The following is a 13,942-nucleotide window of genomic DNA, read 5'->3' on the forward strand; positions in this document are numbered from 1 at the left end:
CAGTTATTAAGGACTTTAACTTTTTTTAATAACTCATCCCTGGGCTGGGTCTTCTTCAGAGCAGGCTGTGGGTTTTGGCCACAAAGTGCTCTCAATCAAGAGAAAGGGCTCCGTGCTGCTTCCCTGGACAGGACTCTGCTCCCCTTTCCAAATCGGCAGTCTTTCGCAACTGTGGCCAGAAGCAGGAGGCTGCCTGTCAGGCACAATTATGGCCAGCTCCCTTGGCGGACCCCACCTCGGTCTGGGAGCAAAAGGAAGTGAGGTAAGGGGCGCGGGGCCTGCGGATCCCACATCCTGACCCTGCACTTCAAGTCCAAATTGCACTGAAAATGTCAAATGGTGTCTGCTCCCAGCCTGGGGATTCCCTGATGGCAGGAAGTGGCTGCCCTTTTCCCAACCCATCTGACCAGGGCTCTCCTTCCCGTCTCCCTGCCCAGGCCTCTGCCCCTGCTCCCTCCTGAGGACCCGTTCACAGATGTGCAGGAGGCCACAGGGGAACACGTTCCTCATCCCTCATGGCAAAGGAGGTAGTCTTACTTCCTCCAGAAGCAAACCCCAATCTTCTTCCAGAAGGAACCCCCAACCCCACTGGCCCCTAAAGCAGCCAGGCCCTAAACGGGTGGTTGGCCCCCTCAGCCAAAGGCACGTTCCCCGTCTTCCTGCAGCAAGGTCTGGCTAATGCTACCATCACCAGAAAGGCTTCCTTGACTACTCTGGCCCCTTATAAACATTTTATTCTTGAAAACACGCCACCTGGTACTCAGCCAGATGAGACTCTATTTCTGCCAGGAGGTCTGGGTGAATCTGGCCTCCAACAGGGCAGCAAGCCTTCTGGGGCCAGAATCACGCCAGGATATACCCCAGGCAGCCCTGGGTCTACACGGAGTGTGGGGAATGAAATCCAGTCAGGTCCCTGAGTGGCAGATGCCCACTGGGGCACCAGGAACCCACATGGCTCTGGAGCACCTGCCCAGAGGTGGGCCTTCTCCTTCCCTCTGTCCCCACCCACCCAGCTGCAGGTCACAGCTACAAGTGTTCAGCTCACCTCGTCCAGGATTCCCGATGTATCCTGCACCTAGGGCCATCACGGGATGTTCCATGTCCAGGAGATTGGTGGAGGGAAGAGAGGAGGGAGGGTAAAAGCTTAGCATCAGTGACAAAGAGCACTAGGCTGGGGCAGAGATCAGCACCCCAGATGTCATCCTAAGAGAAGCCAACAGAAACCGCCTCCTATGGAGGGTCAGGGTGACATGCTTCCAGCCATGCCTTCCACATGGTTCCCGAGAACGAAGGTGTGATGGGGTGTCGATGCAGAGACTGGTGGGACAGGCCAAAGCATAAACCTAGAGCCCAGGCCTCTCTGGAGGTGATGGGAGAAAGGAAAGTGACCGGTGGTACGAAGGGTCCCAGGCCCTGCGCAGCAGCCCCAGGAAGCAGCCAGGCCTGACCCCCTGGAGCTTCTATTTCTGCTGGAGCACATGGACTTGGAGGAGCAAGGAGAAACAACCCGGGTCCCCAGGGGCTGGCAGGCCCGAGAGCAGGAGCTGGGACTGGACAGGAGAGAGAGGGGGAGAAGCAGAGGGTGGAGTGGGAGGCAGGGGGCAAAGGAGGGCTGCAGGGTTAAGAACTGTCTGCAAATTGTGCAGGCTGCCTCGTAAGGGGGGGGGGCATCCAAACACAGCCCACGCTGCAGCTGAGCCCAGCGGAGAAGAGTACTTCCTGAATCAAATTAGCCGGGGTGCCCACAGAGGGTCTACATTTTCTACCATGACCCCCACGAGAAGGAAAGGGGAGCAGGGAGCAGGAAATGAAGTCCCCACCACTAGCAGAGGAACGAAAACAGGGTCATGGTGGAAACCAGGAGCTGGGGAAGAGGGTCTAAATCACGACTTGGCCACTGAGCATGCCTCGGAGCCCTTGGAGGGCTCATGAGTACATGGGGGGCTGCCTGGTACCCTCAGGGTGCACTTCAGTCAGTTTGAGTGGCGCCCAAGACTCGGCATATTTTACCACACCCCGACGGTTTTCAGCCCCCGGCCGCACCTTAAAATCCCCCGGGGAACACCGAAGGCCACCGAGGCCTGGGCCACAACCCCAAGAGGTGATGTTCTGTTTGGTCTCGGGTGCAGCCTGGGCACTGGTAATTTCTCAGGCTGCCCAAGGGATTCTAACACGCTGCCCGACTGTGGGCCACTGGTCTGGGTGGCCATGAGGTCATTTCATTCTGAGAGTCTGTGATTCTCGGACTTCTCCCAGAAGAAGGGCAGGGAAGGCCAGAGCTGTGCGGGGACCCCAGCCCCTGCCCACCCTGCCGCATGGGCCCACCGGGGCCTTCCTGTGCGTGAAGGCAGGATGGTGGTGGTGTATGCCTGATTGCCCCCCCTAGTCCAGGGTGGGGTGGGGGTGCTGCAAGCCAGGAGGACAGCAATCAGTTAAAGAAGAAAATGTAAGAGCAAGACTTACCTCAAAACCAGGAATATGGTGAATGGCCGGCTAGCGTGCAGAAAAAAGAGAGCTTTGGTCAGATGCCCGTCACCCAAGGCCCCAGCACCCTGTTTTCTGCCCTGGCCAGGCAAACACATTTCCCACCACAAAATGGCACTCATGGAATGTATCAGTGATTCGACAATGCAGGGGTGTGCAGACTCTATTCCCTGGAGGTCTAGGGACTCTTCAGAGGAAGCTGGGTGGCGACTGCGAAGGGAAGCCGGGTTGGTGGTATGTGGTGCCCCCCTCCAGACACCCCACCCGGAGTAGCCCTATTTCTATCCGGCTTACCTCTGGAGGTTCACGCCACAGTAAGAGCAAGTTTGGAGAGAGGGCTGTAAACTAAATGCCCTATTTCAGAGCAGGGAAGTGGCGGCCCTGGGCCACGCGGCTAGGCCATGGCAGAGGCAACACTAGAACAGAGGTCCTGCCCTACCTGTCCGCGGGGATGCCCCCATCACACTTAAGGCCCCCCAAACCAGATCACAGAGGTCCGACTCCCAGAAACCACTTCAAGTTATGACCCAGGGAAAAATACATCCAATGGCCAAAAGATTCAGGCATTCTAGCACAATTCAGATTCCAACACTCTCCCTAGCAGGTAGACCATGTTGTGATTTGGGGTTCAGAAAAGATGGGCAAAGCCAACCCTCAGCAGGAGGCCTGACAGCAGGTGACTGTTCAGTGTTCCCCACTGACTGCAGTCCCCCCATCAGGGAAGAAGGATACATTGCTGCTCTCTCTCCTCCACTGGGGCATCCCCTCTCTGTGCCCCCCAGTCACCCCCCACCATGTATGTACTCCCTGCCGGGGCTTCCTGGATGTGAGTATGAAGCAGCCTCACCTTCTCTCTCTGGATGAGCTCAAAAGAGGCCAGCAGCTCGCCTGCCGGCTGGCTGCCCCTAGTCAGCGGGAACCAGGCCAGCCGGGGCATCCGTTCCAGACTGGGCTGACACATGCAGCGTCCCAAAAACTCATCTGCACCCTAGACCGGGCATGGAGAAAGAAGAGTCAGCATCTCCCGGTCCAGGGCTCCAGGTGGCCTCAGAGCAATCTCCAGACCTATATCCAGCCACCTGAACTAGAAAGGGACTCAGGAGTCAGGGCAGCCCCCGGGACAGAATGGTGCACTGTGCCCCTCTTAGAAGGATGGGAGAACAGCATGCAAGTGGCCTCCGGCCGCCATTGCTGAATTTGAATTCCCATCATGGTCAAAAATCCCTCTGTGTGTCTAACTAGCCCTCAGCTTGATTTAATTTAATCAGGCTCTGAGCCGCTTCGGGACCACAGCGACAGCCCCCTAGTATTCCCCTAACGCCCTCTGCAAAGGAGGTGTCTGACATTTCCCAAGGGCTTTTGCATCTCCTTTAAATCCCCCCACTTTCTAGCTGGGGAAACTGATCACTCATCAAATTCAATGAGTCTTGTGAAAACGATGTTTTGATCTTATCATCTCCCTGCTCAGGCACCTTCTGTGGCTCCCACTCCCTGGAGACAGAGCCCACATCCCCTCCCACACAGAAGGCCCCTCACTGGAGGCTGCTCACCTCTCCTGCCCCGCCTCATTCCCTCTGCACAGCCTCTCCACCAGTCTGCTGGCCTCTGCTGCCCTCTCGGCCCCTGGCCCTCATGTGGGCCATCTCCCCCAGCCACTCTGCCCTCTGCCCCTCTCCGCCATCCCCCATGGCCACACCCAAGCGTGGCCCTCTGGCTTGGGCCCCTGTGACCTCACTGGCCTGTGACTCCAGCCTTGTGATTAACTTCCCCGAGGGGGCAGCAGCAGGACCAGGGTTCTCAACCAGATGGTGCCACGGCCCTTCCAAGCCCTGGTGCCTCGCCCGAGACCCTCATCTGGAGAGACCCGAGCAGAACTGGGAAGCACCACTGCCTCCAGTCACGCCACTGCTGGGGACATCCCCAAGAGCCACTCCAGCTCCTGCATGAATGCCCACAGGGCAGGTAGTAGTCCAGCATTAACCACTCAGTGTGGACAGCAGCCACAGTGCTGAGAGTGGTCCTGGAGGCCCCTCTGGCCCGGGTATTGCCCCATTAGTTGTGGGTCACGGAGAGGTGGTGGGGAGGGGAGCCTGGGCAGCCAGGCTAGCAGGAGCTTGAGGCAATGGGTATTTGCCAAAACATACAGAGTCATTTGACTCTGTTAACAATGCACACAGCCTCCTCTCCCCCAGAACACTGGAGCCCAACCCAGAAGAAGCCATGGCTCTTCTCCCCCCTGGGATCCCTCGGAGGCCCTGGCCTGCAGGAAAGAGACACGGTCAGAGCAATGTTTGCAAAAGAGGAGGTGGGATGCTACTGGAAGAAACACTGTATGCTGCCGGCCTCCTGCCCCTCCCCCCCAGTACTACATTTGCTTCTGCTCCCCTGCCTCATCCCCTGGCCCAGCACATCCTGGTCCTCCTGCCTGCCCCCTCTTCTTCCTGCCCCAAAGGTGCCAGCCCCTGTGCTCTTCCCCAGACAGTCCCAAATAGACTCTGCCTCCAGTTGCTCATTCCCTTCCCAGAGCCAAGGGAAGAGCTCAGGCTGCCATTGCCCGCTGCCAGCTGGTCCTCTCCACCTGGTGGGACACCCTGAACGGCCTCACCTTGCCCCTCCCCCTGGTTACCACACCTTCCCAGAGCACCTGACATCCAGCCATGGCAACTCTTTCTGGAAACACCTTCCAATCCCTGCTCCTCCCCTTTTATCCACTGCCACCCCACCCAACCTAGGCTGGGGCCCTTCGCCAAACATGCTGTCCGCAAATCCAGTCTCTCCCTTCTCTCTTCTTTTCAAAATGTTGCTCGACCCTCTCACTCCCCTTCTCCCCCGGCCTCATACTCCTTTCTTTCCCTTCCCAGCTTGCCCTCTGCTCTCCTCAGTCTCCCCCTGCTTTGCCCTAACACCCCAATCACGTTTCCTTCAGGGCCTGGGTCTTCCCCACAGCCTTCCCTCAAGTAACAGCCCAGGGCTATCTCTCCCTCCCGGGAATCTTCTAGAGCTACGCTGCCCCGTACCTGCCGCTATTCAAATATAAAGTTTAATTAATCAAGACTAAAAATGAAAATGGAGTTTCTCAGTTGTGCTAGCCACTTGTCAGCTGCTCGGTGCCCACACGGGGTGACCGGCTCCCAGTCTGAGCAGCACGGCCACCGAGCCTTGCCAGCACCACCGGAGGTTCTGCTGGACAGCTCCGGAGGGGGCCCCAGCTCCGGGGGGGGCCTACAGCTCTGGAGGGGGCCCCCAGCTCTGGAAGGGGCCCACAGCTCTGGAGGAGGCCCACAGCTCTGGAGGGGGCCCACAGTTCTGGAGGGGGCCCCCAGCTTGGAAGGGGCCCCCAGCTCTAGAGGGGGCCCCCAGGTTGGAAGGGGCCCCCAGCTCTGGAGGGTCCCACAGCTCTGGAGGGGGCCCACAACTCTGGAGGGGGCCCAAGCTTGGAAGGGTCCCACAGCTCTGGAGGGGGCCCACAACTCTGGAGGGGGCCCAAGCTTGGAAGGGACCCACAGCTCTGGAGGGGGCCCACAACTCTGGAGGGGGCCCAAGCTTGGAAGGGTCCCACAGCTCTGGAGGGGGCCCACAACTCTGGAGGGGGCCCACAGCTCTGGAGGGGGCCCACAGCTCTGACGGAGGCCCTGCCTATGCCCCTGGTGGGGACTCTGCTCTGTGGAGGATTCTTGGCTCCCACCTACACTGGGAACGTCGGCCACCGAGCCCAGCACACAAGCGCACGATAACCGTTTGTGGAGTCGATGTAGCTCTCAGATGGGGAGAAGGGACTCCTGGTCTGGGGTCTTAGAAGCAAGTTCGAGGGAGAGGAACCCCGATCCCCGGCAAAACACCTTTCCAGTTCCATCCCCGCTCCCAGCCGCAGGCACAGCACATGTGTGAGCGATCCATTTTTAATTACTCTAGAAGAGTTCTAAAGGCTGTGTAGCCTGTGGGATCAGGGGAGAGGCCTTCTGGTGGGGTAGCCCTCCCCGTGGTGTCCCCCCACTACCCCGCCGAGGGCGTGGGCAGTGAGGGCACGAGGGAGGAAAGCAGGCGCACTCACGTAGGTGTCGTGGTCATACAGCTCCACCACAATGCTGGGCGGCTGCTCGGCGATGCTGGCTGGCTCTCCAAAGATCTCAATCTCATAGAAGATGAGCGTCTGGTCCCAGGTGGGGTTCAGAGTATTCTTCACCACCACGGTCTTCTGGCTCTGGTGCAGGAAGGAGACGATGGCGTAGGGATCTGGGTGGGCCAGGCCCAGGGAAGGGGGGGGCAGGACACAGCAGAGACCGTGAGACTTGTCTGCTCAGGAGCCATGTGGGCCACAGAGCTGGAGCAGAGCCACACTCTGGAGCAACAGTCTACAGGTTGGAGCCTGTTTCCCGAGTGCTCCCCCGCCCAGCCCCGGCCCCAGCCGTCTCAAAGACCAGCTGGTGGGCCACAGTGGAGAAATGGAGCCAAGGACCAGGAGAGTGGGCCCAGAGATCCAAAGAACTCCCCTTCTGGGCTCCTTCCTGGGGTGGGGCTCCCACCAGGGGCCAGGTCCTGCTAGACGAAGTGAGTGCCTGCATAGTGCATTCATTCATTCACCCAGCAAGCATTTATTGAGTGCCCTCTGCATGCCAGGCCAAGAGCTAGGGGCTAGGGGCTGAGAATACAATTCGAGCGACGCCACAGTCCATACAAGTGACCATGAAACTACCATTCTGGTCTGCACTTTGAAGAGCAGCTCTAAGGTGCAGCGGCCGGCATGAGAGAGGGCTCTATCTTCCTTGAGGAAGGGAGAGTACAGCAGAGGGGCTGGTGCGCTCAGACTGGGGTGCCTGGGCCTGCATATCAGCGAGCCCACCCAGCTGCCGCACGAACAGCCTGCAGGGAGCAGGGACACCAGTGCTGAGGCCTCCACCAAGGTTCAGGTGGAGCTGGTGGTGGTCGGATGGGCGAGCGCCCCAGAGGGAAGCACACGGACTCAAGAGCTGTTCGGCAGTAGGTGATGTGACAGAATCCCTAAGATCCCTGCAGCTTCCTGCTGCCCCAAACCGCTGTGCAGCCTGCCCGGCCCAGCCACGCCAGCAGGGGGCCCACCCGCTAGTCATTCCCCGCGCCCGCTCCCAAAGGGAAGTTAGTGCCACTAGAGAAGATTCGAGGGCCGTGGCTCTCAAATGTGACCATGCAGCAGAGGCACCTGGAAGGCTTACCCAGACTGCGGGGCCCCACCCTGAGAGACAAGCTCATCAGGTCTGGGGTGGGGCCTGAGAATTTGCATTTCTAACAAGTTCCCAGAGGGTACAGTTGCTGTCCTCCGGGGCCAAACTTGGGGAACCAGTGCAGGAGAAAGGCCTATGAACTGAGTGCACGTAATTTGGGACAGGGGCAAAGGGCTTGGAGGAGGGGCTCCTCCAGCTTCTCCCATGAGGATGTCAGAGTGGGGGCAGGGTCCAGTTTGCTGCCCTTTTGTAAGACTCAAAGTGCCAGATGCCAAAGGACAAGCAAGCCTGGAGATGCAGGAAGCTGGCCACTGGATGCTAAGGTGTCCGGGAGGGTGGAGCCCAACTGCCCTCACGTGTGCCCTCCACCCTTGGCCCCCGCTCCAGCCTGCAGCACCCTGCCTCCTCTGAGCCTCCCAATTTAGCCCCAGCTGTGACCTAACCCCCATGTGACCCTAGACCCTAGACCCTCAGCACTAGAGGTCCTGTGCTAGGATGTCCAACTGTAATCCTGGGGCTGAGATGGGGAGACAGCTCTTCCTCACAAAGGGAGGGGAGCGGGACAGGTTCCTTGGCCATAAGGAGACCAAATGGCACACTATGGCCATTGTATAGGAGGTGACAGAAAGGGGAGGACTCCCATCAAGAGATGTGGGACTAGGGTCCAAGATTCTGATTGTTGGACAATGACTAGTTTTAAGGGTGGGGGAGATCTAAGCTAGGAGGCAGAAGCTATGGGCACTTAATGGCTGAGTAATGCTGGGTTTGGCTAACAGGAGGTAGCCACCAGCATGGAACCAGCCTTCAGGCACAAAAGCCACAGTGTAGTCAATCCTGGAGGGCTTCCTGAAGGAAACTGGTTTTGAACCTCATTCTAGGGGTAGAAGAGGGCAATGTAAGGCCCTTGACAGGGAAAGGGACAGAAGAGACACACCCACCCGCCTTGCCACCCCCACCCGGTGGAAGCCTCCCTGGCATGGGGCTCCCCTTCTATGCACCGGCCCTGGTAGGGTTGGCCCCAAGCACTTCCCCTCCTGCCCCTGGCAGGGCCCAGCGGCGTCTGTGCATTTAATGAAACCGTCTGGCTGTGATACCATCAGCTCCAAGCTCGGCAGAGAACCTCTCCCCGGTTCCAGTAAGGGAAAGAGGGCGCGTTCCGATAAATAAAACCATATTAGAGAGCCGGCGAAAAAGCCCCTTTTGTTCCCACCCCCCGTGCTTCCCAACGCTTTATTTTTATAAGCGCGAGGGCCCCAGACCGACCGCGTTTACACAAAGATCACAATTGCACATTGTAGTGGCCGTGCACGCTGTATTGGTGTTGGCAGCACCCCCCACGCTGCCCCCCCCCCCAAGCAGGCCGACTTCTTCCAGCAGCCTCAGAAGCCCAAGCAATGAGCTCAGCGCTGGGGGGACAGGGAGGGGGTGGCTTTCAAACAAAAATCACCCAGACCCACACACGTGCCCCACCCGCCCATGGGAGGAAAAAACACACAACAAAGGCATTGTAAAGAGCAGGCCTGGAGGCCTGGGGCCTCAGACACTGGGCTACTGTGTGCTGGGGCCCAGCTTCTCCCCCTACCGGACCCAGCCCCTCCAAAAAAAAAGAAACAAGGGGGGCGGGGGTGTTGCTGAAGCAAGGTGGTCAGATGAGGGAAAGCCAGACAAACGTACAGACACATCCCGCTTCCAGGAAAGCCAAGAGGAGGGAGAAGCAGATCCCAAGGAGAGGTGGAAGGGAAGGGAAGGGGCTGGTTCTTCTCTGTCCACTCCAGCCTAACACACTTCCCAGGGCCACTCCCATAGACGAGGGGCAGCACTGGCCCTCGGGCCTCACCCACCAAGCCACACGGAGCTGAAGTTGAAAGCGGCGGGACTGGTGCTCTCTGAGAACCATTCGCTGCCCTGGGCAGCTCCAGCTGTGAGCACACATGGTTCTAGGGATGCCATCACCGCGCGAGGCCCCAGGCAGGTGGTTCTTTTCCGGACCTAGAGCCCTGCATCCGAGCTCTGCTGCTCAGACCTTCCTAGAGCCTTCCCAGACCTTAACAACACACTAAGCCTTCGTCCTAGGCCCTCCCACCTTCGCAGCTCAGACCACTGGGATGGGAGACAGGGCAGACAGCTTCATCCCACTCATCAGAAGAGAGAGCTTTGCCCCATGAAGACGAAGTTACTAGCTCATGCTCACATGCGACCAGGGCTAGACCCCCGGCTCCCAGTCTAGTCCTCCTTCCACCACGTCATGCCCTTGGACAAGAACCCTTAAGAGAGAGGGCGGGCAGAGCGAATGAAAACTATAATATAGCAATATTTTTCCTATTAAATTAAGAAAAATTGTCCGGAATTATAAAATCCAGTGTTGGTTACTAGCTCATGCTCACATGCGACCAGGGCTAGACCCCGGCTCCCAGTCTAGTCCTCCTTCCACCACGTCATGCCCTTTGGACAAGAACCCTTAAGAGAGAGGGCGGGCAGAGCGAATGAAAACTATAATATAGCAATATTTTTCCTATTAAATTAAGAAAAATTGTCCGGAATTATAAAATCCAGTGTTGGCAAATATTTGATGAAATAGGTACTCTCCTTTATTGCTGGAAGCAATTCAGGAAAGCAACTGGGCAGTATGCCCTAAAAAACATAAAACTGTTTATACCTTGCTTCCTATATTCCTGGGAATCATCCAAATTAACCAAAAAGCTGTATGTACAGAGATGTTCGCTCCAGCATTATTTGTAATCCACCACTCATTCGCTCTGTCATTACTGACTGACCAGCACGTGGTGGATAAGCACCGTACTAGGGATAGGAAAATAAAGGAGACGCAATCTACTGGCTGGAAATGGTAACTATAGAGCAGTTATGATCCAAGGTGATGTGCAGCTTCCTCGGGGAATGAATGAGGGGCTGCAGGTGGGGGATACCCCCATAGAGCCTGGCAGCATCAAGTCAGTCATCCCAAAGAAGGTCTCCTATCCTGCGTCTCCAGAATGAGGAGTAACCAAGGCGCACCAAGGGAAAGGGGGCATTCTAAACATCCAGCACGGCATGCACGAAGACGCCAAAGCGCATGGGCATTTGGGGAACAGCATGTAGTTGGTCTGGCTTAGGGGAGGAAGGGAGTGCCCAGGGCAGTGGGGATGAAAGAGGGAGGAGGGGGCGGGGCAGATCACAAAGGTCCAGATCTCAGCTGAGCAATCTGGACTGAATCCTACAGAGCAGTGTTTCCCAAAATGTGTGCTTTGTAAACGTGGGTTCTCTGGGGAGCCAGCCAGTGCTTAAACAAGTCAAACAGGCTCCTTTCCTGCAGCCGTTCCAGAGCCTCTCAAAGCCACTGTGCATTGTAAATCTGGAAGCGTGGAGTGTTCCCCAGTCTCCCTTGCTCAGGAACCCTGTTTAAGTGGAGCATTTCACAAGCCTCCAATGCACTTTGGAAAACAGCTCCATGAGCTCAATGGGAGAACTCCTCCAGCCAGAGCCAACCTTAACAGAAAGCCGTGCTTCAAGAGGGAGTGGGTCACGACTGTAGTCCAGACGCAATAAAGCCCTAAAGCAAGAGCTCTCCAGCCCCACCCAAGACAGAGTCTGGATAGGGGTGAAAACTAGCACTGGTCCCCACCGAGGTGACCTCAGCTGTGGGGCAGCCATGGCTCATCAGAAGTCACTGTGGCCTGCCCTGGAGTACACCTTCCAGGACAACCCGCCTGGCTCACGTCTTTGATCTCCCAGGAGCCGTGAGGCCAACGAAGAGGGTGCAGGACCTTCTGCTGTCTTAGCAGAGACCCCACTCTGGTAAATTAATAACTTGGCATCCAGTCTACTTACCATCTCTCAGTTGCTTGGTTAACCAAGGCAGGCCCCCTGAGCCCACTGACATGTGAGACCCTCCAGGAGGAGTTTCTGACTGCCCCAGGCTTAGGATCATCTTCTGATATGTAGCCACCTCACGATAGAGCTGCCCACCGGTTGTCCATCTGGATGGGTGCTCTGTAAGCAGAGCTTATGGCTCCCTCAAACCACAGCTCTGGGCCCAGCTAGGGGAGGGAGCAAAGCAAAATGCCCCTGGGGAACTCTTCAGCAAATCAGACAGGTTCCTTCCTGATTTCCTTCAAGAAATATCAGTCTCCAAGGAGTAGCAGCTCAGCTCAGTGTGGTTTAAGGAAGCGATGCCGCCCTTTAGATAGAGCATGGAGGACACGGGATTTCCAAGTCCTCCGGCGTTCAATCCGGACTCAGTGCGTACTCCCGACGCTCACCAAGCAAGGGCAATCGCCGCCCAGTATCAAAGAGAAGTCATTTGAATTAAGCATCATTTTACGTTCTTAATGCCTAGTTGCTTCACAGGCCACGCACCCTCACAACCACGGGCCACACACGTTCTTCCGGTGTCTGCAGAATCGATGCTGGCTATATATTCAACCCCCCCCACCCCCCGCAGAACCTCAGGCCGCCTGACAGAACGTCTCCACAAGCCCCCTCTCCTGCCTGAGTCTAATATTGTTCAACAAGTGTTTCCTAGGCAGTGCTTCTGTGCCCCCCCCAAACCCTCGGCCAGAGAGAAGGAAGCAGACACAGCCCCAGCCTTTGGGCAGCCCCAAGACCCACCCCTAGGGGACAAGTGAAGAGCACAGCTCGGGGCCATGGGAGCCCACCACTGCGGGAAAGGCCCAGAGCACCACAGGTCAGAGTCAACGGAGCACTTCTGGAAGAGAGCCCTCTCCGCCCCAGACACCCAGCAGGCAGGCTGGAGGATGATACCAGAACAGACGCTGCGCTGGACCCTCCCCTGGCCCCAGACATTCCGGATTCACACATGAGTTTCCTCCGAGAAATGCCAGCTGGTGGCCACGCACAGCCTCCGGCCGCCAGCCGCCCCAGGGTCAGTGCCAGGGGAGAAATTGCTTTGGTTTAGGGTTTGGGAGTGAAAATAAACACTCTGGGTTTTATAGGTTCACCCATGTTGGCTGCTGTTTTCCTTTCCAGCAGCTGGTCAATCAGGCCTTTCATTCAGAAGCCAGCGGCCTCTGAGGAAGCCCTGGGCAGTGCCCTCAAAGCTCAAGGGATGTTTATTTGGGGGAGGTGGTGGGGCTAGGATGGAAAGTGTGACATGTCCCGCAGGCCAGCGCCAGGCTGACCCTGCCTGTGGTCCCCAGGGGTGCGTGCCACCTCCCAGCATGGGCTCCTTAGGAGGCTCCCTCCCTGCAGTGTCCTCGGCCAGCCTGGCCCAAGGAGGACAGAGCCCTCCCACCACCACATGCCCACACAAGCCTGCCGCCTGCACCCCCACCTCTCACGCCCTGCCAAGGAAGAAACAAGGTTGTGGATGAGTCCACCCCTTTTCTCTCGGCACACATTCCAATGGTCAGCGAGCATTCTGGCAGGTTCCCAGCAAGGGCCAGCTGCACATATCCGCCCCAGGCCCACCAATCCCTGTATGTTGGTTTTGCATATGCTTTTCAGAGGGTGCTGTCAGGACCCGGGACCCAAAGCACAGAAGAGATATTTCTCCATCGACTGTGTGCCTGGCTGCTCAGGGCTGGAAAATAGGTCACTAAGAAGAGAGAATGTGGGGAAACACAGCTGCTGGGGGTGAAGAATGAGGGTGGTCTCCCATGTGGGGGAGGAGCGGAGCCCAGAGGAGGACAGGCAGGTGGCTAGGAGCAACAGTGCCATCCTCAGAACAGAAGGTCATCTCACAGAATTCACTTCTATTCAAGTAAGTAGCAAGCATTCAGAGGGTAGTATGTCACTTGTCAGCTATTTGACCTCAAGCAATTTAGTCAAGATATCTGTGTCTCAGTCTCCTCACCTGCAAAATGGGGATGTGAAACCCCTACCTCAAAGGGGAGATGTAAGGGTCACACGCACCGAGACCAGTAAAATGCCCGGGCGCACAGTGAGCACTCAGTATCTGCTCTTAGATGCCAAGTGCAGGTTCAAGGGCAAGACAAAGCCCCTTCCTGGAGGAGCTCACAGTCAGCATGGGAAAGACAGACAGCAACTGATCTGCACGGTGGTCGGGGCTCTGAGAGAGGTGTTGGTGGGGTGCTGGCCAAGTGTCCAGGAAGGAACAACCATCTGGGCTTGGGGCAGAGTCAGAGCATCTGGGCTGGGTTTGAAGAATGAGTAGGAGTTTGCTGGGTTAAAAATAGGGAGGGAATGCATTCTAGGCAGAGAGAACACTGAGGACGAAGGCCAGGAAGAGCTCCGCAGACGTTGACAAAAGCTGGTGAGGCCAGAACTAGTGGTTAGAGGTGAAC

The 13,942-nt window shown here is 57.3% G+C and overlaps 1 protein-coding gene across 4 annotated transcripts in view; it reads right to left on the reverse strand.

The window, feature by feature from the left end:
- DYSF (dysferlin) overlaps positions 1-13,942 on the reverse strand; it is a 203,481-nt gene that overhangs the window by 70,274 nt on the left and 119,265 nt on the right. For all 4 annotated transcript variants that reach the window (XM_008699984.2, XM_040623327.1, XM_040623325.1 and 1 more), the window contains 4 exons: positions 6,536-6,717; positions 3,332-3,472; positions 2,464-2,493; positions 1,046-1,075 (listed from right to left, as the gene is read on the reverse strand). In XM_008699984.2, coding sequence (XP_008698206.2) covers positions 1,046-1,075; positions 2,464-2,493; positions 3,332-3,472; positions 6,536-6,717 — 383 coding nt within the window. The remainder of the gene's footprint in view (positions 1-1,045; positions 1,076-2,463; positions 2,494-3,331; positions 3,473-6,535; positions 6,718-13,942) is intronic.

The sequence above is a fragment of the Ursus maritimus genome, unplaced genomic scaffold, assembly GCF_017311325.1.
Source record: "Ursus maritimus isolate PB19 unplaced genomic scaffold, ASM1731132v1 scaffold_6, whole genome shotgun sequence".
NCBI lineage: Eukaryota > Metazoa > Chordata > Mammalia > Carnivora > Ursidae > Ursus > Ursus maritimus.